Below are 26,984 nucleotides of genomic sequence, written 5' to 3' on the forward strand. Positions count from 1 at the left end.
GCCGTGACAACTGGGCATTCGGCAGAGATCCAGAATCTGCTGGGCCTGGTCATGGGAGAACTAGGGTCTTCACAGTTGACAAGGCAGAATTACAGAACCAGGGCACTGGGCAGGACCCATGCAAGGCTTTCTTGGCCTTCTCTCACTGGATGGACATTCATCCCAGCACCTAGAGATAGGGCTCCAAGGGCCCCAGCTGTGGAAACCTGTGGGTAGAGGTAGCCAGGCAGGTCAGGGATGTCTCCAGGCTGTGTGAACAGACACACACTAAGACCTTTTATCACAGAAACCCCAAGCTACGTGGGAGGCATGCTTAGGAGAGTTGAGGTACGCTGAGGGTTTTTTTGTTTTGTTTTGTTTTTGTAATTATGATAGGTTAGTCAGGATACAGTACATCATGAGTGGTTTGTTTTGTTTTTTTTTTTTCCATTTCTTTAGGCTATGGTTAGGTTTTTGTGTTTGTTTTGTTTTTATTTTGGTTTTGTGTACCATATTTAGAAAACTGATTAATTAAACAATCTGCGCCCGCCCCGCATCTCCGATGCAGTTGTCAGCCGGAAGGAACGACATTAACATGCAGAGCCAGCAACGGGCAAGGCCCGAGCAGGGGCCCAGGAGGCCCTCTGCAGTCAGCACAGGAGAGGGGCGCAGAAGAGGAGGAAGTCTCCGGGAGAGGAACCGGAGGAAGGGAACGAGTCAGGGCTCACGGGGCATCCCCCAGTCAGAGGCCGGTGTCTGCGAACTTGCATGAAGCTGGCCTCAAAATTCAACTCCCAGGTTCTCCTCTTACGTGGGAGAGCATCGGGTCCAGAGAGCTGGAGCCACGTTAGGGGTGCGCCGGAAATGTTTAACAACTGCCCCTGAGAAAAAAAGAAGAAACAGGAAACCCTGATTTGTAGCATTTGCCAATTCCCGTGGTACAAACCCCCCACGGTGGCTGACCTCGGGCTGCCAACATGAAGCCGCCCGGCTTGCAGCGTCCCTGAAGATGCCTCCTGGTCTGAGCAGCCCGCGGAGAGCGCGCTGACGTCACAGCTCCTGACGCACTGAGCCCTCCCCCAGGGGATTCCCTGAGCCCTGGCTAGGCCCAGAGGGTGGAGACGCCCCCAATTCTACCTTCACCACGACTGTCTTCCTGCGTCACCTCTTCGCCTAAGAACCATCTACGCGCTGTTGAAAATGCCCTTCTGTAAAAGGCACAGCACGGAATCTAGTCAGTGGTGTTACAAGAGCGGCCCCCGGTGACGCACGGTGGCTACCCCGGGGCTGAGCGCGGTTAACACAGAGATGTCGAATCACGACGGTGCACGCCTGAAACTAATGTGACGTTGTGAGGCTACTCCACTCCAAGGAAAAGCATTTCTTAAAGCACAAAACATTTAAAAATGCCCCTTCTACTACAAACGTGTGACCGGTAGATAAATAAGTCCTAGAGATCTAATGCAGAGCCTAGTGACTGTAGGTGACGATGCCGTGTCATAAACTTCAAAGCTGCAAAGAGACCAGGTCTTGATTGCTCCCATCAGTGGGAGGTGACGGAGGTGCTCGCTAACACTGAGGTGGTGATCACATCGCAGTGTGTAATGTAGCAAACCAACACGATGTAAGCCTTAAACTTATACAAAGTTATATGCCAGTTATATTTCAATAAAATTGTTTTAAAAAATTTGAGATGCCACTTTCTAGGCCCTGCCCTCTAAAACTTTTGACCCATTGTATCTGGGGTGGGCAGTGGTGCTTAGAACACTCTAGAAGCAGTGATCCAGGAACACCCACTCCTATTGACGGACCATCCCTGCATCCCCATGGCACCCAGCACCAGAGCCACCTCTGGGTAGGGGGAGTGCTCTGAGTGCTTTATCAGGTAGGGGGCCCCTTGAAAGGGCACGGAACCCACAGCCCAAGGGCCTCTGGTGGCCATGGCAGGGTGGCTAACAGTACAGATCTCAGAACCCAACTACTGAGCGCCTCTCCCTCCATACAGTGCTCACTGGCTGTGTGACCTTGGACAACTCATGGAGACTTTCTGGGCCCCAGTGACCTCATCTGTAAAATGGGCGTATTATTAATAGTACTTGCATCTCAGGTTGGTTATGAGGGGAGGCACGTAGTGTATCCTGTGTAAGCGTTTGCCTGTTTTATCACCACACATTTTTGAGCACACTGGAGGCTTTCAGGGTAAGGTTGTTGGCTTAAACCACTTACCCCTTCGAGCTTCAGTGTTCTCATCTTTGAAATGGGAGCAATGATGCAGCAGTCATCGTGGCAGGAGTAGGAGTAGGAGTGGTAACAGTAGCCGCCTCCCTGCCCACTGCACAAGATTATTGTAAAAATAAAACGATAATGATGAGAAAGTGCGAAGTGCTTTGTAAACCATAACTCACTGTGGAGACAAGAGGTTTGTCATTTGCTCTTTGATGTTATTAATTTGAGGCAGGACTCAGAGTCTAAAGCCTGGGTTCCCGTTTTTGCTTTGCCTTCTACACTGAGTGATGGCACACACAGCCCAGTACTTCTCTGAGCCTCTCCTGTCAAACAGGGCCTCTTAGCAGAGACGTGACATGTCTCAGGTGACGCTAGGTCAGTTCGTGCCTCCCCACCTTCGCTTCACACTGGAATGTTCCGGAGGGCCTTTTAAAAATGCCTGTGTACAGGTGGGCCCAACCCTCAACCAATTAAGCAGAATCTCTAGTGAGAAGGCAGAATGGGTAGTTTTAAGAAGTTCCCTATGTTGTCCCAATGCGAATCCTGGATTGAAAACCACTGATTTCTGGAAACGTCTGGGTGGCTCAGTCAGTTAAGCCTCCGACTCTTGGTTTCCCCTCAGGTCATGATGTCAGGGTTGTGGGATCAAGCCCTGCATCTGGCTCCATGATCAGCGGGGAGTCTGCTTAAGGATTCTCTCTCCCTCTCCCTCCCATTCTTTCTCTCTCTTTCTGAAATAAATAAATAAAATCTTAAGAAAGAAAGAAAGAAAGAAAGAAAGAAAGAAAGAAAGAAAAAGAAAGAAAGCAAGCAAAAGAGAAAGTCATCAATTTCTGCGGAACAGCTATGTAAGTCTACAATGTATGGTGTTTTTAAGAATGTTTTTAGTTAACCGATGATCTCATGAGAAGCTAGTTACTCAGAAAATCAGGCCAGCGTCTGTTTCGCGCCTTCTGCCGGAGCATGCCCTTGCCGGGGAGGACTGCCCCTCACCCACATGCTTTCTGGCCTTGAGGCCAGGCAGGCGTGTGAGAACCAGCCTCTCTCAAGTCGGATGCTGCTGGGATGCGGTGGCTGCCCAGGGGAGCTGGCGCGCGCAAGCCTGCAGCCACGGGGACGCATTCAGCACTCTGCCTTATTAGAAGTGACTCCAGCGCAAAGGTGCATACGCGACAGTGTGGCAGTTCGCCCCGCTCCGGTCGGGAGCCAGGAGATCTTTCTGCTAAACTCCCCCTAGGCGGTACCATGCAGAGTCAGCTCGGATCGGGACAGGTGCTGCCTCTGCCCACCCTCTGGCTCTCAGGGCTGGGTGAGCCCACCAGGCGGTCTCCCAGCACAGTCTCCACCAAGTCCCCCCTCAGTGGCCCCTCTGGAGGTCATGGGAGAGGAGGGAGGGAGGGAGGGAGTCAGGAATCGGAGGTTGACAGTTCGTATCAGCCTCTGTATTGTCCCTATTAACTTTCACACAGCGTGGTGTTCTGACGACGCCGCGGGCTCTCATGGGATGGTCATTTTATATAAAAGTAGTTCCCTTGTAGAAAGTGCCAGATGTTTCCCACCAAAGGATATCTCATAATAGGGAATAAGATGGACAACTCTTTAAGAAGCAATAAAATGTAAACTTGATCTTGCAATGATAAAAAATAATAATAACAGATGGTCACATGAGCAAGGGTCCTGCGGTGAAGGTTCGCAGGTAAATGTGTAAATATGTTGTCTGGCCTCGGGACACAGAAACAGGTCGTTGCTGCGGGCACACGTTTGACCGCAGCGCAGGGAGAGCTAGAGCCTTCATCGCCCTCCTCGGGTGGGGTTTTCAGAGCACCACGTCCCCAGCTGCCACCTTCTCCTTAAAACCTCTTCCCTCCTCTCTCAAAGACAGAAGACTAGGCTGGCTCCACGTCTAGTGTTGGATAACATCAACATACGACCAGGTCTCTTGTATGCAGAGTTTCATACCATATCTTATTAGATTCTTTTTGGGCTTTTCCACCTTTACAGCTTCATGGATTCCCTTACTCATGCTACGGGCAGCCACTGACCATTGACTTTGGGCAAAGTTGATATAATGCTCTTAATCTTGAGTCTTAATCTCAGCCTTCTGCTGCCCTCCCCGCCCTGAGCAGATTATGGCTTGTTTCCAGACTAAACGTTGGCATTCTATATTGGAAAGACAAGCCAGACTTATGCAAATCAAAGGGTACCTCTGGGGTTCTCTCCCTGTTATTCTAGCCTCAGGCCATCTAACCAGGGTGGAACAGCAGGTAAGGAGACCCAGTGGCCAGAGAATCCCAACCAGGCAGACCCCAAAGGAAGCACCCAACACAATTCCTTACAATTAAAGCCAGAGATGAATACATGTAAAATTTGTTTGCAAGAAATAAGACTTTTTACATTTTTAGGACAAGAGAGAACTTTGAAATTTGATTTGCATTCATAGTCAGGAGATGGGGCAGGTGGTGTCCTCACCGTTGATGATGGGAAACTCAAGTTGGAGGAGCGCAAGAAGATTTGAGGAGTTTCGGGCTTCCCCACCATCTGTGTCTTGTTGTTGTTGTTTTTTTCTTTTTTTAATGTCCTGTATTCTTATTCAGAGTTTCTTTATTCAGAAGTGTTGAAACTTGTGATTGATTCTTCTCAACAGTTTTAATTTTGAAAATAGTCAACATTTTAAATTGTGAAACTACTCTTTACTAGATGTCTAGTAAGCTCAGAAAAATACAACGGATGGATATTTTATGTTCTAATTTTTTTAACTGAAAAATGTAAATATTTAAGTCCACTTAAAATTGTAATAGGTCTTGTATTTTCATCTCCATTCAGAAATAACTCACCTGAAACCCATTTTATGCAACAAAACTCATCAGGTCATTTGTTCTTATTTATTATTCTTTTTATTGTCTCATCAAATTTACATGCTGCAAAATTGTAGGCTTTTTCTATTTCGTTCCTTTTGGGTAAGTAATGTAAATTTATGCACTTAAAACCAGGAGCTTCATCAAATTTTATTTTTTTAATTTCCTATGTCTTTTATTTGATTTCTTTAAACAAACAAGAATCACCCATTTTTCCCTGCCCCCCCCACCCCTCCACCTCTGACAACCACCAATCTGTTCTCTGTATCTGAGCTTAGTCTTATAGAGATCGTTAGGTGATAGACTTTTTTTAGATTCTGGACATAAGAGAGATCACACGGTATTTGTCCTGCCATCGGAGTCTTGATCATTTTTATCAAAATCCACAGTTTGCCAAAACCTGGAAATGACTCAAATGTCCATCAATAGTAGAATGAATAAATAATGGTCTTTCATTCGATGTACTATGAAACAAGGTAAATGAGACAAAGTGAAAATGAATTTTGTAAAACTACACGTAAAAGGATGAGTCATAGAGCAATGTGGGATTAAGGAAGCCAGACACATGCGCTTACAAAATGCACGTTATAGGTTCCATGTGTATAAAGTACAAAAGTAGGCAAAAGTAATCTGTGATGTTAGAAGTCAGAAGAATGGTTTCTATTGGGTGGGTAGAGATTGGGAGAAGACAATCAGGGGGATTTTGGGGGCGCTGTTAGTGTTCTGTTTGTTGACCTGGTTGTAACATGGGCGTATTTACTTCGCAAGAATTCATTAAACAGAATACTTAAAATTTGTGCATATCTTACATGTGACAGTCTTTAAAGAAACCCAAATCTTGGGGCACCTGGGTGACTCAGTTGGTTTAGTGTCGACTCTTGGACTCAGGTCATGATCTCACATGTTATGGGGTTGAGCCCCGCATCAGGCTCCTGACTCAGCAGGGAGTCTGCTTGAAGACCCCCAGTCTCTCTTTCTCTCCAATAAATAAGTAAATCTTTGGAAGGAAGGAAGGAAGGAAGGAAGGAAGGAAGGAAGGAAGGAAGGAAGGAAGGAAAAAGAAGGAAAGAAAAGAAATCGAAATCTTGACTTGGGCCCCACTTACCCATCAGAAATTGAGCTTGCCATAGCTAGGTAGGTTCTCAGAGTCACTGCTTAACATGGTAGGTCCATTTCTAGAGTCAAGGAAACTGGGTCAAAAATTTCAAATTAGAGCATTGGAGCAATAGGGGCAGATGAGGCAGAACAGGGTGGGGACCGCACTCACTTAGGGAATCACCAGGTTTTGGGAGCAGGTCCTACAAAATGGCAGAGCTGAGATCCCTGGTGTTCAGGATTGGTTCTGGGCCTGAGTGCGCCAGAATATGCAGATGGTGTGTCCACAGTGGGTCTACCAGTGGGGAGACAGTGGGGAGTGGTGTGTTGGGAGCTCAGATCTGTTATTCTTAACTCTCAGGAGCCACACTGCCTCCCTTCCTATGGTTCGCCCTCTCCCCTGTGGATAGTGGGGTCAGCACACGCCATGGGACTGTGGCCCTGATTTTCCATCCAGGGAGAGTAGCTCTTGTTTCTTAGAAAAGCAAGCTGTGAGACATGAATTTCCCTTTTTCAACTCTTGGCCTATGTAGAAGAGACTTGGCTTAATGGAAGANNNTGATGAACGGAAGCTTTTGGAAGAGGGCCTGGGCAGGATCAGCATAGAGCAAAATGGGGAAGAAGGAGGATTTTGTGGAGATCCTGCCACAGTGGGACATAGCATGGTGGGAAGGTATTTTTGAATAAGATAATGGGAGGAGCGTAATGTTGGGGGGGTCTCTGAGGATTCAGGAGCAAGGCAGCTGGTCATGGGCAAGGTGTGGGGGCTGCCAATTTCCTGCAAATCTGCTCTTCGGTCCTGAGTCTTGCATTTTTAAACCACAGTCACACACACCCTGGGAGCTAGTGAGGACTGAGGCCAAGATTATTGTCCTTGAACTGAGGTATGGGGCTGACTTTTTCCTAATTGGAGTCCAAATATTTGGAGCGATTTGTCCCAGGAACCATCACTAGAGCAGACTGTGGACCCTCTTCAGGTGTTCCAGCCCCGTCAATAAGGAGGCCCTTGATCAAGATCTCACTTGCAGTGGGGGCTGGGAAGCCAGGGGGAGGCTCAGAGAAACAAAAACCAAATCTATCCCTAGCCCAGTATCCACCAGCCCTAAAAAATCGTTAGTGGACAAGCAGGAGGTATGCCTAGTTCTGGAAAAAAACACAATACATGACCCAGTTTAACATTCAGCATAGCTTCCCTAGGAGTTAGCAGTTGTGATTACCTTTCTCTGTGAAGGTTTACTTAACCACTGTGTTTGACCTGCTGAGGAATAAGATGCGGGAGGAGCTGAGAAGTCATTGTTGAAACACAGTAACACCACCCCTAGGGCTAATTCCCTGTCATGGGGATTTCAAGGCACCAGAGAGTACATGGCCACTATTAACCAGATTCCAAGACAGTCAAGGAGAACCCCCGGGAAAATAGGTTTTTGTTTTTATTTTGTTTAGTTTTTTAGTCCATAAAATACCCCCGAAAAGCATTCTTATAGGAAAACTTTGTTTAAGAGAGTTTCTTGGAGCCTGGGCCAGCACGCCAGGGAGTACGAGCAATGGCAGTGCCTACTCCTCCCCGCCCCCAGCCCGCTCGCCCTGTAGATCCCTTTCTTGTGCAAAACACATGGAGCCCTGACTTGGTAGAGCTGTCCAGACAGCATCTGACCTTCCCCAAAAACTGTGACTTACAGAATGTTGATCTCCAGCATTTTGAGGCAATGCCCAAAAGAGCAGAGGAGTCTCAATAAAACGATATTCTAGAACTTCTTCAGCCAGTGGGCCAAATTCCATCCCTAAACCAGGATGAGTAATCAGATCTCCAAGACAAAGAAGTCTCCCAGGGCTATACAGACCTCATGAAGCCGGATTTGTGGGAGCAAAGTGTCGGAGAGCCTCGCACATACGTCGGGCCGGGAGCTGAGCTGAATTTTCTGAGGTCTGGCTCTCCTGACTCCACGCCTACTCAGGGCCTGGCGTGCTGCCCCCTCGGGTCCATTGCTGCTGTCCCCGCTGTCCGCTCCACCCCGCATAGGAGGAGGAGTCATTGCGCTGTCCGTCACAGACCGTCTGCAAATCAAGATAATTCTCAGATGCTCTCAGCTTCACTTCATTTCTCTCTCCCATTGGCATGGGACTGACAATTTATTAAGCCTCTCTGTACTTCAATATCCCCACCTGTTAAAAGGGGAGGTAATCGTCTGTGCCACTCATGGGGCCATTGTGAGGGCTAAATGAAATGCAAATGATGAGGACGCTTAGGGCAGTGTCTGGCCTGTGGTAACACGATTATACCCATTTTGAGCCTTTAGCAACTTGATTTAAATTGAATGACCCAAGGAGTTAGATGGGGCAGGTAGTTTAGAATGTGCAACCTGGAGAGGGGGAGGCATTTGGAAAGGTTCCTAGAAGAGCCAACGAGAAGGTCCCCGAAGAACCACATCCTGGCTTCCTCACAGGAGACTTTACTAAACCGAGAGCTCCAAAGAAGAAAGTACTTGATGGTAACTAGGTGCCTCAAATCTCTGTTGTCACTAAGATTTCTATTTCCAAGATGTCTGAGAGGGAGTGGTAGGAGGTAGAGAAAGCCTTCTCGAAGTTGTCCGTGGCGTGGTATCCAGCACATGGGAACCAGCGCTGGCCAGGAAGGATGGGCGAAGGCTGGTCTCTTCAGGGCTCATCAAACAATACCTGGCTGCTTCAAATGCCTCAAGATGGGCAGCCTTGCCTCTGGATGTTCTTCCCTTGATTTATAAAAATCATAAGATTTAAAAGAAAATATATGCCATATGTTTCCAAAAATTTACACTTAGTTCATCAAATTTGTTGTTTTCTGAGAGTTTTTTGGAGTCCAACAAGACTAATGAGCCTTTTTCAAATGTCTTTAAAAAATGTTTTCTTCTTAGAAGGACGTTTAGAGGCTTTGAAATGTGTTCCAAGGGTAAAAATAATAGTATTAATAATAAATTGCTCAAAACTCTCAACCCCTGCAGGTTCTAAACTTACTTAATACTCCAAAACCATGGGACTTGAATTATTGCTGGGGTTTGTCATTGGTTGAAAGACGAGAAAGAAAGCACAGGGAGGTTCACTGGAATTCAGTGTGTGGCTCACAGTTATGCCCACAGCCCAGCAAACTTCTTGCTCAGCCTACACTTTCAGAGAAAGCCCCCCTGACTTGGCATCAATGAGGCCAGGTTGAATTCGTACTGAGGCTACTAAGTGTGCTGACTTTTCAGCCTGGCTTATTTTTGGCTGATGGATCGAAGCCCTCCCAGAATGGTTCTCTTGTAGGGCACGCAGTCTGTGTCACATAAAATGGGTGATATGTAGTTAGGTGACCACAGGGTGGAAAGAGGGCAATTTTTCTTGGGGGTCTGCGCACAGGAGCGGCTGCCACGCAGCTGCCCTTGAACGTTGTCATCTGATGACCCCTGGTGGTAGAATTTTTGCTAGCATGTGTGCATGGATGCTTCCGAGCCAAGCCATCCAACCATGTTACATTTTCCTACATTCCTTTCCTCCTGTTTTGTCATTCACATTAAGCAAGCAGCAAGGATCAGTTGCAAACACCCAGAATAAAGTGGTGCATGTGCCTGGCCAGACTAGACTGTTACTTCACAAAAGTTGCCTGGTGCCTTCTCTTTCAGTGAACGTCTGATACATTTCCTGTGGAAAGAGAAAGGGGCCAAAATGAAGGAAAGTGTGGCATCCACAGTTGTTTTCATTTTGCTACTTTTTCTCAACACCAGTCTCCTGAATGGTAAGTAAGGGACCGTCCTGCTCTCTTTAATTCCCTGGGGTGTTTCTCGAGAGGGTGGAGAGTCCATCTAGTTTTGCAGTTACAAGAAATGAAAATGTCATTCGCTGCTGTTAAATTATTTGCAATATTTTGGGCATTAAAATCAATGCAGAAATTAATGCAAAAGAATGAATGCAATAAAATCAATGCAGAAATTAATGCAAAAGAATGAATGCAATAAAATCAATGCAGAAATTAATGCAAAAGAATGAATGCAATAAAATCAATGCAGAAATTAATGCAAAAGAATGAATGCAATGAATGCAAAAGCATGTCCCTGGGCTCACCCCGGGAGTGCAGTGAAGCAGCTTGTGTGAACGACAAGACCAGAGTCTCAGTCCAGCTTCTGTCAGCTGTTACTAGCTGTGTGACCTTGAGCCAATCACCTAATCTCGCTGGGTTTTCACATTTTCAAAGGGAGGACAATGATGTTCCCTCCACCTCCGATGAAATAATGTATGTGGAAAATCTTTGGAAAACAGTAAAGAGATCAAAGTGATAGCTGTCATGTGGTGGGAAACGTAGAGCTAGCTCTATCATCTGTGCTGGTGGGACAAATGAGGTTCACAGCTGGAGTGCGCGTGCCTGCCTATGTACATTCCTGGGCACCCACCGCTGTGCATTTTTTTGGCGTGGATACTTTTGTATCTACTTCCGTGTGTATTAACTTTTCTATGTGTATCTGATTGCAAATGCTTCTCTGTGTGAGTATACATCTGTGCACGGACCTCCCTGTGTGTGTATATTTCCATGTGTGTTCCCGCGTACACGTCCAAGTGTACAGCTGCTATGTGTCTGGGGGGAGGGCTGTGCATGTGTGTGCTTGTGAGGTGGGCTCAAATGGGGACATATGTGTGTACCTGTGTGTATGGTACCTAGGTGGTTGTCCCTCTGTTTGTGTGCATTTTTTCCAAGATTTTATTTATTTATTTATTTATTTATTTATTTATTTATTTATTTTATTTATTTATTTTATTTCTTTATTTTATTTATTAGAGAGAGAGAGAGCACAGGTAGGCAGAGCAACAGGCAGAGGGAGAGGGAGAAGCAAGCTCTCCGCTGAGCAGGGAGCCCAATGTGGGGCTCGATCCCAGGACCCTAGGATCATGACCTGAGCCGAAGGCAGCCGCATCACCAAGTGAGCCACCCAGGCGCCCCAGTCTGTGTGCATTTTATAAAGATAGTGAGATAGTCCATTAATTTTCATTGGCCCTGCTAAAGTGAGTGAAAGGAGCATTTGACTAATTGTAATTTCACAATTGTGCTCTCCTCTCCTGAGTTTCCTAGAGGTACTGTGAATAACCAGTGAAATGTGAAAGAGAGAAGCTTCCAGAGAGAGAGAAGAAGGACAACAGAGATCCACATGATCCATAGGGAAACTTTTTAAGTGCTTAGATAATCAACAGTTGCCTTAACTGGCCTCTGAGAATGCTCATTATTGAGCCATAATGTTTGGGTTTGTTTTTTGTGTGTATTTTTAAGCTTCTCTTTCTGCCCCGCATGCTCGCCCCCAGCCACAACAAAACACAACAAACAAATCACTTCAACCTGTGAGATTATCCTAAAGAAATTTTCCCTGGAGCCTCAACAAGGTTACAAATTTTGGCAGAGCTAACCCCAGGCTGGCTGACACGGAGTTTTAAGGTTTCCTATAATTCTTTGATGGATTTTAGGGTGGCTGGGAGCTAGAAGGTAGCTTAGCTCCCTCTGACACGATCAGCCTGGTGTCCCAGGCCCAGCCTGTGCACTGCGTCATATCATTCCATGAAATTCTTCTTTCTAGCCAGTTTTGCCTGGTGTCCCCTCTTCCCATGAATGTTCTCCTCCAAACTTGCTCTTTCTGATCTGGTGCTCAGAGAGCCATTGTGGCCTAGGAGTGGGGGGGAAGGGGAGAAGACAAGTATAAGAGAAAACCCCCTGAATTGCTGAGACTGACACCTTTCAAAAGCTCTCCTCTCTGCTGCTGATTTTCTGAACTAAACATTCAGGCATCCAGCTTGGCCAAAAGGAAGTTCACCAGGGGCACGATGGGGTTATGTGGATGGGCACGACGGGGCTCCTGCTAGCAGCACAAGGCAAATGCCCAGGACCACCCCTTTCCTCTTTGGACCTGACAGACAAGGAAGAGGAGAGGGAGCCAGCTGACCAAGAGCTTTGGGGATTTAGCAACTGAAAAACCCCTCTTGACATTGTATTTTCCACATCACCTTATTGAGACCTTCTAGCTTCCAACTGGGACTAGATAGGGCTCTTGGATAATAATGGTAGCTGGTAACCAGGACAGCAGCTAGCCACTCCCCCACCTCTTACCATGCCTCCCACTCCAAAAAGAGCCATAGAACTACGAGGAAGCCCTTTGCAGCCTCACCACAAAAAGACCCAAGGGGAAAGGGGGAAATAGAAGACAAAAGGGACTAAACCACAAGAATGAGAAATGGGGGCAGGAGAATGAGGAGATACTGGGTGAGACTGGGTCAGAGGTCAAAGCCAAATGGAATCAAGGAAAGGTGAAGGGAAACAGGAAGGAAAGGAGAAGATAGGGGAGGGAGAGGGGGGCAGCCAAAGGAGGAGCGTCAGTGATGCAGGGAAAGAACAGATGCCCCGGATTGAGTTAATCGTGTGGGAATGGCAGAAAGATGGAGATTCGTAAGCAGATGGAGAAGTGCCAGGGAGCACTGTGTCAGCAGAGTGTCCCAGGATGCTTGTGCCTAGGGCGGAGTTCTTTTCAGTCACCCTTCTACTACGGAAGGATCACACACACACACACACACACACAGCTCTCTCTTTCTCTCTCTCAGTCCTGCCAACATCGGGGCAGCCCACAGAGGAATGTTGCTGGCATTTCTGAGCACCCCACCCCAAGGCTCCTTCACCCCAAACCTCATCACTGCCCTGGTCCCATCAGTTTGCTTCTGTCACCAGCAGGAGGGTCGGTTGAATGCACCTAATTTTTAAGTGACTTCTGGCTTCTTCTAGGACAATCACCTCCTGGAAAACCTGAGATCTTTAAATGTCGTTCTCCTGAAAAGGAAACATTCACCTGCTGGTGGAAGCCTGGGGAAGATGGGGGACTTCCTACTAATTACACGCTGACGTACCGCAAGGAAGGGTAAAAAGCTCTTCTCTCCTACCAGCCCCCACATGACTGCTCTCAGGCTCTGGCACCAACGTTAGAATGACCACACTTCCCTGGATTGGCACGAGACAGGCTCCTACCACTGAGGAAAAGAACGTCACTGCCCATGTCTACAATCTGCTGTTAATGTCCTTGAGGAGCTCTCTCCATGTGCATAAGGTCATCCGCCAGCCCAGCAATAAAACACAGCATTACTCCCAGCGTCTGTCCCAAGCTCAGGTTGTAGCCCAAGGTCACATATGAATCTTTCCTAAATGCCAGTTACTTTTAGATGCTTAGCTATAAACCTTGTGCCATTTATAATTTTTTAAATAATTATTACTTTTGCAATCTCAGAGGATTATCATGCAATCCTTCACAACCATGGTGCAGCAGGTTTTCAAACTTGTTTCATGACCAAGAAAGTAAAGAGCCCTGTTAGCAAAGGAAGGTAAGGATTTTTCCTCAGCATTTGCTGATCCAGGATCTCTGATCTTCCAGAGGGCATATTGGCCGCTAAGGTGGCAGCAAGGGCTAAACAAGGTCATCTCTGGGTGGGGATTCTGTTTGACTCACAATGAAACTGTCCTGGGAAGCCCAGGAGGGCTGTAGCCTTCCCTAGTGATGGAAACAGTGACTGGTTTGCAACAGCTGGCCCCCCTCCCAAGGACGGCACTTCGTCCCGTACGACGCCGTTGCCCCTTCTGGGACCCAGAGGAGTATCATGTAAATAGAGTTCCGGCACTCAAACTGGCAACCAGAAAGAAATGAGCTTTCCCACCTTGTGCTGGGTCTTGCGTTGAAGCCCTCACGTCTACGTGAGAGCAGCCGAATGAGCCCCCTGCTCTGAAAGAGCCCCTTTCTCAGTCGTGTTATTCTGTTGCTGACTTAGGGCAATCCGAAATATACTGACGGTGAGGGTTACCTTCTTTCATCTTTTTTTACGTAAATTCAACATGTATGCTCAATAAATGCTGCGTCGTGCATGGCCCCCCGGGCATGTGTACCGGGGAGAGTCACATTTCCTGAGATAACCAGTGGCAGTTCCCTGGGTAAGGTGGTGCCTTGACCATTGAGAGCTCAAGTGTGTGTTGGCAGGGGCATATATCAGAAACCCCAGAAAAATCTCTCGAAGGGAGGTGTTGATAAGCAACAGAGTCATTGAGGACCTAACATAACCCTTCCGCTATCTCCAGCACCCTCTTCCCTGCCCCATCCCCAGCTGACAGGGGCAGGACACAGAAGTTTGGGGATCTGATCCCCAAAAGCCAGTGTTATTGATCTACTCAGAAAGAGACTAAACCCTTTTTACTACTTTCTTATTCACTGCTAACATATTACTCATTGCAGAGAGACAACCACACATGAATGTCCAGACTACATAAGCAGTGGCCCCAATTCCTGTTACTTCAACAAGAAGCACACCTCCATATGGACAATGTACATCATCACAATAAATGCCACAAACCAGATGGGAAGCAGTTCCTCGGATCCACGTTATGTGGACGTGACTTACATAGGTAAGGGAAGAGCCACGGGTAAGGAATTTGTTACTCCATTGTGGATTTACCCATAGTCAAACTCAGTTTGAGTCTTCTTGGCTTTTGGATGAATCCCCAAAAAGAAAAATAAGAAAATTTACAATATCCTTCTCAACTGAGTTTTTCAAACCAACTTTTATCAAGTCATTCGTGGCAGTAGGACTGGCACTTGGGATCCTTATGTTTCTGTGCTTTCCCTTGACCCTTCTTCTCATCCTCTTGCATCCAGAAGGAATGTTCTACTTATGCGTCGTCCCTTATCACTCCTTCCCTCCAGCCCTCCTCCTGCAACCAATGTTCCCTTCGCCCTTGCCTTCTCTCTCCCAATGGAGCACAGAGCCGCTCCGTGGAGTAGCAGCTCCTAGAAGGTGTCCATCTGCTTCTGCACCCACAGGGATTGTGCCAACTGATTTGCCCCAAATTCTATTCTCAATATACATATGCTTCTTAGCAACTGAAGCTAGTACATCGTACAAGCACAATGTTTGGAGACGTCGTTAGCAAAGTAAAACAAAGCCAACCCGAATGCTGCTTCTGGCTTTGCGTGATCACCAGTGAGCTGCAGGGTAATTAGGCATCACTGTAGTGGCCTGGATGGTGTAGCAGGGGTGACAAAGGGAATCTTAGGAAAAGAGATGACTTGGCCAAGCCAGGGTTCAGCCCTCATCTTGGGTCATAATCTAAGGAATAGCTAATTAGGTTCATGGTTACCCAAGTCTTCCGGATTTACCTAACACCACTCAGTAAGGAAAATCAGATTAAGATTCTCAAGTGTTCACTTGCATATCATCCCAATGGCATGTTATCAGAGATTTAACCTTAAAAACTAGAAAAGCTTCCAACTCCAACCAGTACACACTTGAATATTTTCTCTTGCAGAAATCACTGGAATGAGCCTGGGGGGTGGAAACTGAATTTGATCTTAGTTTAAGAAACTCAGAAAGACAACCCCAGTGGCAAGTAGGAGGAAAAATAAATTCGACTCATATAAATTACTTGAGATACAAAGTTTTTCAGATGCTAAATGCCAAATAATTCCTTTGTCATGGGCTCTCTCTTACAAATTTAACATATGAGGGCAAAACAGCAAAAGCAAAAGAAGTTCTGAAATGAGCCATTGCTACAATGAATGTAGTCATAAAAAACGGAATCACTAAAGAGTAGTGCATTTGAAAAGTGAAATTGATGAGGGCATCAATTTCACATGCGCTCCAGAAAACAAATTCTCTGGTGAGAAAGTGTTGGGCCATATTTTCCAAAATAACGAAAGAAGGGTTTATGGAACTCTCATATCACCCTACAGTATACAGTGCTGGTGACAGATCATAGAAGTTCATTTAAAACTCAGAGTTGGGTGCCTGGGTGGCTCAGTCAGTTGAATGTCCGACTCTTGACTTCAGCTCAGGTCATGATCTCAGGGTCTTGAGATGGAGCCCCATGTCGGGCTCTGAGCTGGGTTGGAGCCTGCTTGGGATTCTCTTTAAAAAAAAAAAATTTTTTTTTTAATCCGTATTAACCACAGTGCGTTTTCTATCAGCCTGAGTCTCATCCAGTGATAACCCAAAGTTCAGAATGACAATTTTGGCAGATAATCTCTCAGAAATAGATTTTGTTGTTGTTCTTGTTGCTACTGCCATGGAAATTACATTTAGCAATGTTGAAGATGCTTGAAAGCAGTGATTCTCCACCCGGGGCTATGTTGCCTCCGCCAGGATATTTAGCAATGACGGGAAACATCTCTGATTATCGCAACCTGGGGAGAAGCGCTCAGGATATTACTGGCATTTAATGGGTAGAGGCCAGAAATGGTGTGAAGCATCCTACCATGCTCAGTGATGAGGTTACGGAATTCCCTTGAGGTTCAGTGGGGTGGAATCCGGAGCCGACGACCAAGAAAGAATTCTTGAGGTGTCTTTGGTGCAAAATTGGTGGTTTATGAAAGCACGGGGACAGGACCCTTGGGCAGAAAGAGCTGCTGCACTGGGGTTGTGAGAGGTGGCTGATTATATACCATGGGGTTGGGGGAAGGTAAGGAAAAAGGAAGGTTGAGAAATACTTTCATATGTTAAAGAAGACTCACAAGATACCAGAGGCCTTGCCATTGTTTTCCCTCTGGCAAGGCATTAACATGAAGATAGTTGGGAACTTCCTGGAGGCTGCAGATTATAAGGACATTTAATTGTATCTACATTCCCTTCCGGAAGCTAGGTTATTGATAGAAATGCTTTGTTCTTGTAAACTGCTAAAGACCTTTGTAAACTGAGGGAGACTTAAGTCTTGCAGGATTGTGGTGTCTATAGGTTAACTATTTCTTTGTCCTTTAGGGCAGCCAGGAGTGCCTGAGGAAAGTCACGTACATCCCATGGTGGGGGGAGGGGGGTTGTGGGGTGTCCGTTTCTGCTTTGTCTTCAGCTTGCTTCTGTTCCCTCATCACTCAGGACAGCAGCCCACCCACCCTCCCCAACCCACCAGCAAAGAAGCATCTGCAGTTGGGACACTTTAAGGATTCATCCTAAACATTTTGCTGGCAGTTTTGTCCCCAGTAGTTTTTGATCAGAGGCATTTCTCAGTATACAGATGTTGTTTGTTTAGTAAGCACAGATAAAATTTTCTTTCTTAGGTCATTACTTAGTAACATTAGGATTAGGATTAGTGGCAAGTTTTCTAAAGTTCACTTTTTTAGGCAACTGTAGGTTATGATGCCAAAAATACTACCATTACATTCACACCCTCCTGGCATGGAGACTGATTGGAGGAGGTAATAAATGAACCCAGAAAATACTACTGACCAGCAGGCCTGAGATTAGGGTAAGACAAGCTGGTACCCGAGGCACTCTTCAGGGAGTACGCACAGACCTGTGCTTAAAGGAACCCGAGAGTAAGTGCCTCCTTATTTTTGTGTGTGTGGCATAATCAATAACATAAAATTCATCATTTTACCCATTTTAAAACGTGCAATCCGGTGGTAGTTCATTCACACGGTTATGCAACCATCACTCTCTAGTTCCAGAACGCTCTCACCACTCCAAATGGAAACTTCATACCCATTAACCAGTTACTCTGGATTCCCTGCTTTATCCCAGCCCGGGAACAACCACTAGTCTGCTTTCTGTCTCTATAGACTTGCCTCTTCTGGATATTCCAAATATATGGAATCATAGCGTATGTGGCCTTTTGTGTCTGGCTTCTTTCAGTTAGCATAATGGTCTCGAGATTCATCTGTGTTCTAGCTTGTATCAGTACTTCCTTCCCTCTTATGGCCGAATCGTGTTCCATGATATGGATATTATTTACCCATTCATCAGCTGATGGACATTTGGGTTGTTTCCGCCTATTGGCTACTGTGAATAGTGTACTATGAACACTCAGGTACAAGTGTTTGTTTGAACACCTGCTTTCAATTCTCTTGGGTATGTACATAGGAGTGAAATTGGTGGGTAACATGGTAATACCACATTTAACTTTCTAAGTGACATCCAAACCTTTTTCTACAGTGGCTGTACCACTTTACATTCCCATCAGCAATGTACAAGGGTTCCAATTTCTCCAATGTTCTCACCCACACTTAATATTTTTCACTTTTTGAATTCTAGCCATCCTAGCGGGTATGAAACAGTATCTCATTGTGGTTTTGACTTGCATTTCTCAATGACTCTTGAGCCTCTTTCTGTGCTCATTGGCCATTTGTGCCTTCTTAAATTTTGCATCTTGCTTGCTTCAACCTAACCCCAGTTCTGCTGACCAGCACCTGATATCAAATGCCAAGAGTCTCATAGGCACGGTGGAGGAAAACAGCAGAGAGAGCTGCCTCTAAGTCAGACAGTTCTGTGTTCAGATACCACTTTTACTAAATATGGAGTTTCTTTCCTGTCTACAGTTGAACCAGACCCTCCTGTGAACCTAACTTTGGAATTAAAACAACCAGAAGACAAAAAACCGTATCTGTGGATGAAATGGTACCCACCCACCCTGGTTGATGTTAGATCTGGTTGGCTCACACTCCAGTATGAAATTCGGTTAAAACCCGAGAAAGCAACTGAGTGGGAGGTGAGTCAACTAGAAGCTTTTGGAAAGAACCAGGTCCTTGGCAAAGATGAAGCCTTTGCAGCTGAGAATAAGTCACTCCTCATTTTTGGGTAACCCTGTTGCCCTCTTGATGCTGACGTGAAACACCCCGACAGGGAAAGGCCTTCTCCCCTTCACTGGGATTGATGGGGGTCATCTTCATACTCCCCCAGAGCTAGCTCCTTGCACTGAACAGTGTCTTCCTCCAGGTCTCCAACCCACCTCTCTCAGGCTATCTTAGATTGAGACACTTGTGAATGTACTTACATGGCACCAAGTAGGAGGAAGAAGTCTCAGTGTAACCAGTCCATGGTCAATGGTATTTTTATTCACTTGCAAATACTTCAGTGTAAAGAAGAAATAATACAATAAATTATAGGCATTATAATAGTCTACTCTTAAATATGTTAGTATATGTCTCTTTTATTTTATTTTTTATTATTATGTTTAATTAGCCGACATCATTAGTTTTTGATGTCGTGTTCAACAGTTCATTAGTTGCATGTGACACCTAGTGCTCATCACCACACGTGCCCTCCTTAATACCCATCACCCAGTTACCCCATCCCCCACCCCACCCCCCTTCTGTAACCCTCAGTTTGTTTCCAGGAGTCCAGAGTCTCTTACTGGTTTGTCTCCCTCTCTGATTTCTTCCCATTCAGTTTTCCCTCCCTTCCCCTGTGTATGTCTCTTTTAAAAAGGGAACATTTGAGGGATGCCTGGCTGGCTCAGGCGGTGGAGTGTGTGACTCTTAATCTCAGGGTTGTGAGTTCTAGCCCCACACTGGGCATGGAGCCTACTTAAAATTTAAAAAGAAAAAAAGGGAACATTTGGTTTCATTCATATGTGGAATTTAAGGAACAAAACAAATGAACAAAGAACAAAGAGACAAACAAACAAACAAAAAAAACAGACTCTTAAATACAGAGAACAAACTGGTGGTTTCCAGAGGCCAGGTGGGCTGGAGGATGGACGAAATAGGTGAAGGGGATGAAGAGTACATTTATTGTGATGAGCACTGAGTTATGTATAGAATTGTTGAATCACTGTATTGCACACCTGAAACTAATGTAACACTTGTATGTTAATTATGCTTCAATTTAAAAAAAGATACTCTCAAACCCATTAGCGATGATAAAAATGCAATTTTTTAAAAAGGGAACATTTCCAAACATAGCCAAAATAATAGGATCACACATAGAAAATTAATTAAAATTCCTTTATGACATTTAAAAGCCAGTCCATATTTTAATTCCCCCAATTGCTTCGAAAAATACCTTTGACAGCTAGTTTGTCCAAATCAGAATCCACTCCAAGACCACACATCGTGGCTGGTTGTTCTATCACTTCCGTCTCAACGTGCTCAGGAGACTGGGTCACTTGTCCCATAGAATGTGCCACCTTCTGCATTTGTCTGATGAGTTCTCTGTGAGGTCATTTGGCTAATTTCTCTGCCCCTCTATTTCCTATAACCAGACAATTAGATCTAAAAACTTGATCAGACTCAGGTTGAACAATTTTTAGCAAGAGTGCTTCGGTGCTTCACGCCAGGAGATGGAAACCATCTGATTAACGCACCAGAAATGATGCTAAGGCCAACTCTGGGATCAGAGAGGTGACAACCTGATCCCTCGATTATAAAGTTATGTTTCTTTTGTACGCTTTTGTTTCAACAAACTTGAAGGCCCGGTTCTCTTTCACCTAGGGGCTTTACACTAATTGGTAATCCTTCAATAAAGTCATTAGGGTTGACAAAATAACCATTTTTCAATTGTATTCACTGGTAGTTTTCCATAAAGTACAATTTAGAAGAAGGTAGAGGATAAGGAGCAGAGTATTTGACTCTATGCCGATAGAGTTCTCCCTGGAGAGATAGAAAGCCCATTAATTCTTGTGTGAGCAATACGAGGAGGAAAAGATGAGCTAAGAGGGTGGAATGGTGAGAACAGAGATTTATCTACAAAATTGAATCTGCTAGCCTCGGTTCTCCAATAGTTTATTATCTAGGGGAAAGGTCTATGAAGAAACATAACACAAGTCAGAGTGACTTCTATCTCCCTTGTTTGTCCCTAGACTCATTTTGCTGGGCAGCAGACTCAGTTTAAGATTCTCAGCTTATATCCAGGACAGAAATACCTTGTCCAGGTTCGCTGCAAGCCAGACCATGGATTCTGGAGTGAGTGGAGCCCAGAGAGCTCTATCCAGATACCTAATGGTGAGTGTCTTGGCTCCCTTTTGCATATACTCCAAAATATTTCTAAAACGAAATGAATTTAGTAAGTTTGTATGTAGTAACTACTAACAGAGAAACTATCTTAAGCCTTGGCCAGAAGAATAAATAAAGATGTGTTTATCATCTCTCCAGCCAATACAAAGACATCTGGAAATGTAGCACTGCTCCCTAGGTCACTGTCCGTGAGGACCAGTTTCTAGGATAAGATTGCAAACAGGGGCTTGGCATGTCTCAGAAGGCTTGATGGTCAGTCATTCTTCCCTCCCCATCTGCCCTATGCCTCTAATTTGCTCAAGGTCATCATCAGTCCCCAAATTTGTAAGGTGGATGCCATCTCAAAGGCATGAACCCATTCTCGGTCCCTGATGTCAGTTACATGTTGACCCCTACGTGAAGGTACAGTATATAAGAAGCACTCGATACTAAGTGCCATTAAACATGGCGGCTTGTGCTCCACAAGAGAATGATTCATCTTGCATTTCTAGAGTACGTTATGGTTTATAAAGTCTTTACCTTGTTTGGCCCTTCCAACCCTCTCAGGTCTTCAGGGAGAATAGGATTAGCATTAAGAGTCAAAAGTGAGGAACCTGAAGCTCAGTGAAGTTAGAGGTCTTACCCAGAACCACATGGCAAAGCCTAGCTCTTCTGACCACTTGCCCGGCCAAAGTACCAAAGCTTGCTTTGGCTTGGCATTGAAACAACCTTGAACTGTGGATCATGAGATTCACATGTTTATCGAGTTCAGCCCTGGCTCTTATTAAATAAATAAAAGCACAAGGTCTGGAGGCAGAAGGCCCAGGTTCACATCCCAACCACAGCTTTATACTTTACGTGTTCATGGGGAAATCATTCTTTGAGCCTCCATGTCCTCATCTTTATACACCAGGAAGTGTATGTAAAGACCTTAGCACCATTGATGGCTTTCACAAGAGCTTAATATATAATGTCCTTTGTTATTATTACCGCAATGGACTGTGTGACCTTGAATTTCCTTTTAAAGGATCAAATAAAATAATACATAAAAGGATTTTGAAATTTGCAGAGTACTGTAAAATATATGCAACCTATTAAAATTTAATAATAAACATTAAACCTGTCACTGATACTACTCTCTTTGGATTGCTGTTCAAATCAAAAGTGGTGTAGGGAAGGGGGGAAACTCTTTTGTTCATAACTTTTGCTTATTCTTTTTGTTTTGTTTTGTCTTGTTTTTGTTTTTAACGATGCTTTGATGTGATCAAAGCTTTCTGACTGTTTGCTTTTTAGATGTCACCATGAAAGATACCATCGTGTGGATCTTTGTGGCCGTTCTTTCTGCCGTCATCTGTCTGATTATGGTCGCAGCAGTGGCTTTGAAAGGCCATAGGTACCTCACTGCCCTCCTCCCATTCACGGCTGTCAGGGACTGCCCCAAAAAGGATAATGCAAAGATGTTGCAAGTCTACAGATAGGTCAGGCACTTCATGTGAGCCATTACCTGCAGTGTGTTCGCCCATACGACATCTTTTATCGGTGCTAGCAAAAGCAGCGGGATGGGCTGCTCTGAAGCTGGTGCTCTTTCCATCAAACTGAGGCTCCCGGCGGTGCATTAGTAAGACTCCCATTAAGAGCCGCTCCAATAGGAGAAGCAAGTAGTCCAAAGAATCCCCTCATTTCAGCATTGGCCTCCTCGAGGAGCCAGAGCTAGTTAAGATGTAGGCCCCTAAAATTATTGTCTTTGCTATTGATCGTTAGTCTCATGGAGCCCCGGAAACCTAACTCCTGTCCACCTTAGTCCTTGTGGCAGGTATTTAGAGAGAACACTAACCTTTCAAAAATTACAAAGTGAGAAGGTGAGTCATCTAATTCTTTTTTACAAATTTTTTTCTAGCATGGTGACCTGCATCCTTCCACCAGTTCCTGGGCCAAAAATAAAGGGATTTGATACTCATCTGCTGGAGGTAGGTGGCAGGGGTGGGGACTGTAGTGTGACTCGCTGCTTTGTAATAATGACTTTTACGCGTGCGCGCACAATTCCCCTCAATTCAGCCTGGTCGGCTCAGTCCCTGCCCAGCTCACCTGCTCTTCAGCATGCGTATTTAGAGAAAGACTGGGGCGGGGGGGGGGGAGGGGGAGGGGGTAACTAGATGTCAGAGGGCAAGGAGAGAAAGCCAGGAAAACATGAAAACACATAGTAATACTTGGCTAGAGTCACCAGGTCTGTTCATAAGCACAGAAATAACATTTTGTGCAAATATCCAATGTAGAAAGAGGGTGAATACTTTAATTAATACAAAACAGGGACCAGTTCCACCTCCTTTGTCATACTTCGGTTAAAGTTTTCACTTGAATGTTCTTTGCGTAATTGCAATGTCCTATTGTAATCGTTGCTCTCTCCGAGCACTCGGTAGGGACTGGATCAGCCCAGGGCGGCTAGTGTTTGCCAGGCCCACTCAGGCTCCTTCAAGAGGGATTTAAATTCAAGTGTTTGAATAAAAAGAGAGGTTAGAATACTTTAAATTTCTGTCCAGATTGAAATATACGGTTTCAATCTGACTTCAGCTTAACAGCGATGTAGCTAAAAGCAGTGACCCACATGTTACATCACTTGACGCGGCCACTGTGAGGCTGACAACACAGCAAGAACGCGGAGAGTGAGTCCCAGAGAATTTGGCTTGACTACACTTAGTTTGATTGCAAATATGGAAGCAGGGAGTAGAGCCCCAGAATTTGGACTCCTGGTCCAGTGCTCTAACCCCGCTATCCAGTCTCTAGTACTGACCTTCATAGAACCAGCATGAAAATCTCAACTAAGTAAATTAACTACTGTCTAAGCTCGAAATTTGACCTTGTAGCCACAAGGACGTAATAATAAAATAACTACTGTTTTGTCACACACACAAAAAAGTTTTCATATTCTTAGTCACAATTATCTCTCATCTTCAAAAGAACCCTCCCAGATGGGTACTATTATTCCCATTTTACAGATGGAGAAAGTGAGGACCATAGAACAGCTTGTCCAAAGTCAGTACCGTTAATAAGTAACAGAGTCAAGATCTGGACACCAGTGCCTGACCTAAGTCAGGGGATCGGGACGAAGAGTGGAGAACAAGAGGAGACAGGAGGAAGAAGGGAGAGATGAGGAGAGGAGGCGGGGAGAGGAGGGACAGGAAATGGAGCAGAAGGAAAGAAAAGAGTAGAGTAGGAGGAGAAGGGAGGGGAAGGGAAGAGGTAGGAAGAGGAGTAGTTGAGAGAGAAGGACGAGAGGAGAATCTACTGACTCCAGAACGTGGTGGAGTTGGTTAGGAGGCCAGCAACCAGGTCTCAGGGCCAGAGGGTCCCAAAGCACCAAACGCAGGTGTGAGCACTGTGGTTTTTGCTGTTTCACAAACTTCTTATCGATAGCTATATGTTTATTACATGTGCGTATACTACTTGCCCAGGAAACTCGTAATCATTATTGCTTAGAAAGACACTAAGTTAAAATCATGAACTGACTGAAAGAAAAACATGAGATGAGTCGTAGTCCACGCGGTGATTGTAGATAGCCTGGTACAGAAATGTCTGACGTTCAGGGGACTCTGCGGGGCCGGTAGCACAGCCCACCTGCCCATAGGCAGGACCCCGGGCTTGGCCGTGATGCCCGTGTGGAGCGCTAGGAAGCTAATGGCCGCCTCTCCTTATGTCTGTGTTTTACTAGAAGGGCAAGTCTGAAGAACTGCTGAGCGCCCTGGGGTGCCAAGACTTCCCTCCCACTTCGGACTGTGAGGACTTGCTGGTGGAGTTTTTAGAAGTGGATGACAGCGAGGACCAACAGCTGATGCCAGCCCATTCGAAAGAACACCCGGGTCGAGATACGAAGCCCACGCCCCTGGATCCAGACAGCGACTCTGGCCGGGGCAGCTGCGACAGCCCTTCCCTTTTGTCTAAAAAGTGTGAGGAAGCCCGGGTGAATCCCTCCACATTTCACACTCCCGAGGGCATCGAGAAGCCAGAGAATCCCCCGGCAAAGGTCACCCGCACTCGGGACCCCCAGAGCACACGCCTGGAAGGCAAAATCCCCTATTTCCCTGCCGACGGATCCAGATCTTCAACGTGGCCTTTACCGCAGCCCCCCAGCCAGCACAGCCCCAGATCTTCTTACCACAGCGTCGCTGAGGTGTGTCAGCTGGCCATGGGCCCGGGGGGGGCCTCGAGCACTCCGCTGGACAAAACAGACGCACATGCTTTAAGATCTCCAAAACCCACCGAGCCTGGAGGGGAGGAGAAGGCAGCTGAGCGGAGGGAAGTGGAAAGCTTCCGTTCCAAGACTGACCAAGGCACAGCATGGCTGTTGCCCCAGGAGAAGAGCCCTTTCATCTCTGTGAAACCCTTGGATTACGTGGAGATTCACAAGGTGAACAAAGATGGAGCGCTATCCCTGCTCCCAAAACAGAAAGAGAACAGCAACCAGGCAGAGAAGGCCTGTGCTCCTGAAACCAGTAAGGAGTACGCCAAGGTGTCCAGGGTGATGGAGGACAACATCCTGGTGTTGGTGCAGGCTCCGCAAGCTCAGAGCCTGGCTGCGTTTGAAGAACCAGACAAGGAGGCCCCGCCGTCCCTGCCGCAGAATCCAGCCGGAGAAGACCTGGCCTCCTTCGCCTCGGCCCCAGGAGGCTGCGGACTCCAGCTGGGGGGGTTGGATTACCTGGATCCCACGTGTTTTACGCACTCCTTTCAGTGATAGCTTGATTAACGGAATGATCGGTTAAAATGTGATTTTTTTTCAGGTAACACTACAGAGTACAGGAAAGGCACTCTACTAGAGAATGCTCGAGAATGTGGTTAGAACGACACTATACAGCCCATAGTTCGCGCCTCATGCTCCATTTTCAACCAGCTGCCTCTTTCTCCAACAGCTGATTCCAGAACAAATCGTTTTGTTTCCTGTGATTTGTAGGTTGACTTTTTTTTTTTTTGCTATTAGTTATAAAATTATGTGTTCAGTGATATAAAAGCACATCGTTTAGTATTCTTGAGGGACAGCACCTAGGGGTATAGGCTCTGGAAGGGGCTTTCATGGTTTGGTATGTGACAGGAGGAGATGAAATACTCACCGTTGTTTACCACAGGAAGGTGATACATGGGAGAAAAATGCCATGAAAACCGCTGTCAAAAACCAACAAACCTTTGCTTGACCTTTGCACTCCTCTTTCATTTTATTCGCATTAACCAAATACGACTCACTTGAAGAAAGAATGCATTCCAGAACACCGACACATTGTTTACAGCAGTTCCTATCACCTTAGTGAGACATTGCCAATATGCAAGTGAAAATGATGCCTCCAGTTTTTTCTTAAAATGGTTTGAATTTGTTGAGCATGGGTTTTTTTTTTCTCTCCCCCCAAATTGTATTTTATTCTGAAGCCTCTAGAGAAAATAGTTTGGGAAAGTGAAATTTTCTGACACAACAGGTAAATGAGTTTCACGTGGCAAATTCTTCTCAAATGTTTTCCTGTTTCATTTCAGCATCAGAGATCATTTATTATACACCCTAGTCTTCTGTTAGGTTTAAACAACAACAACAAATCCCCAAAGACTAATTTTAAAAGATAATCACAGCAGGATGTTAATGGAAATACTGCCTTACTGTACATACAAATTCTACTTTAATATAAACCCATAAGTTTCACAATGTATTTTTGAAGACTATTTTTCTATCACTTAGGTAAAATAAAAGACTATTTTCTATCTTCCCAGTACAGCTGTTTACGTATATAGTGGGTACGGTGTTTTCTGCTATGAGGTTAAACTGAGTATTTGCGGTTCGTAGTAGCGTACGCCGTCGCAGCCCCTGTGCGTGCAGTAAAACGCCATAGCAACCCAAAGCCCATTGAGGAATAGGAAGTGGATGATTATATCCAATTTCCAGCACAGCGTAGTGTAGTTTATCTGATTCTTTTTATCTCTGTGGTACTTTCAGCAGTCGCCAGCCCAGAAGTTTAGGGCTTTCCACAGACCAGAAATTACTTCTGTAATTTAGGGCTACTCTGGGGCTTCTGCTCTTCTCCGGGTGAATATTCATAAAGGCACCATGAGAAGGTGAGTGATGACCTCTCACGTACTGTTT

General features: G+C 45.6%; 1 protein-coding gene across 1 annotated transcript in view; it reads left to right on the forward strand.

The window, feature by feature from the left end:
• PRLR (prolactin receptor) overlaps positions 1 to 26,605 on the forward strand; it is a 162,271-nt gene extending 135,666 nt beyond the window's left edge. Inside the window, exons 3-10 of the mRNA XM_040630506.1 lie at positions 9,791 to 9,903; positions 12,919 to 13,051; positions 14,408 to 14,577; positions 18,476 to 18,645; positions 20,737 to 20,878; positions 22,163 to 22,262; positions 22,767 to 22,836; positions 24,576 to 26,605. Of these exons, the coding sequence (XP_040486440.1) occupies positions 9,834 to 9,903; positions 12,919 to 13,051; positions 14,408 to 14,577; positions 18,476 to 18,645; positions 20,737 to 20,878; positions 22,163 to 22,262; positions 22,767 to 22,836; positions 24,576 to 25,598 (1,878 nt within the window). The 5' untranslated portion in view covers positions 9,791 to 9,833 and the 3' untranslated portion in view covers positions 25,599 to 26,605. The remainder of the gene's footprint in view (positions 1 to 9,790; positions 9,904 to 12,918; positions 13,052 to 14,407; positions 14,578 to 18,475; positions 18,646 to 20,736; positions 20,879 to 22,162; positions 22,263 to 22,766; positions 22,837 to 24,575) is intronic.
• Positions 26,606 to 26,984: the final 379 nt, after the last annotated feature.

The sequence above is a fragment of the Ursus maritimus genome, unplaced genomic scaffold, assembly GCF_017311325.1.
Source record: "Ursus maritimus isolate PB19 unplaced genomic scaffold, ASM1731132v1 scaffold_15, whole genome shotgun sequence".
NCBI lineage: Eukaryota > Metazoa > Chordata > Mammalia > Carnivora > Ursidae > Ursus > Ursus maritimus.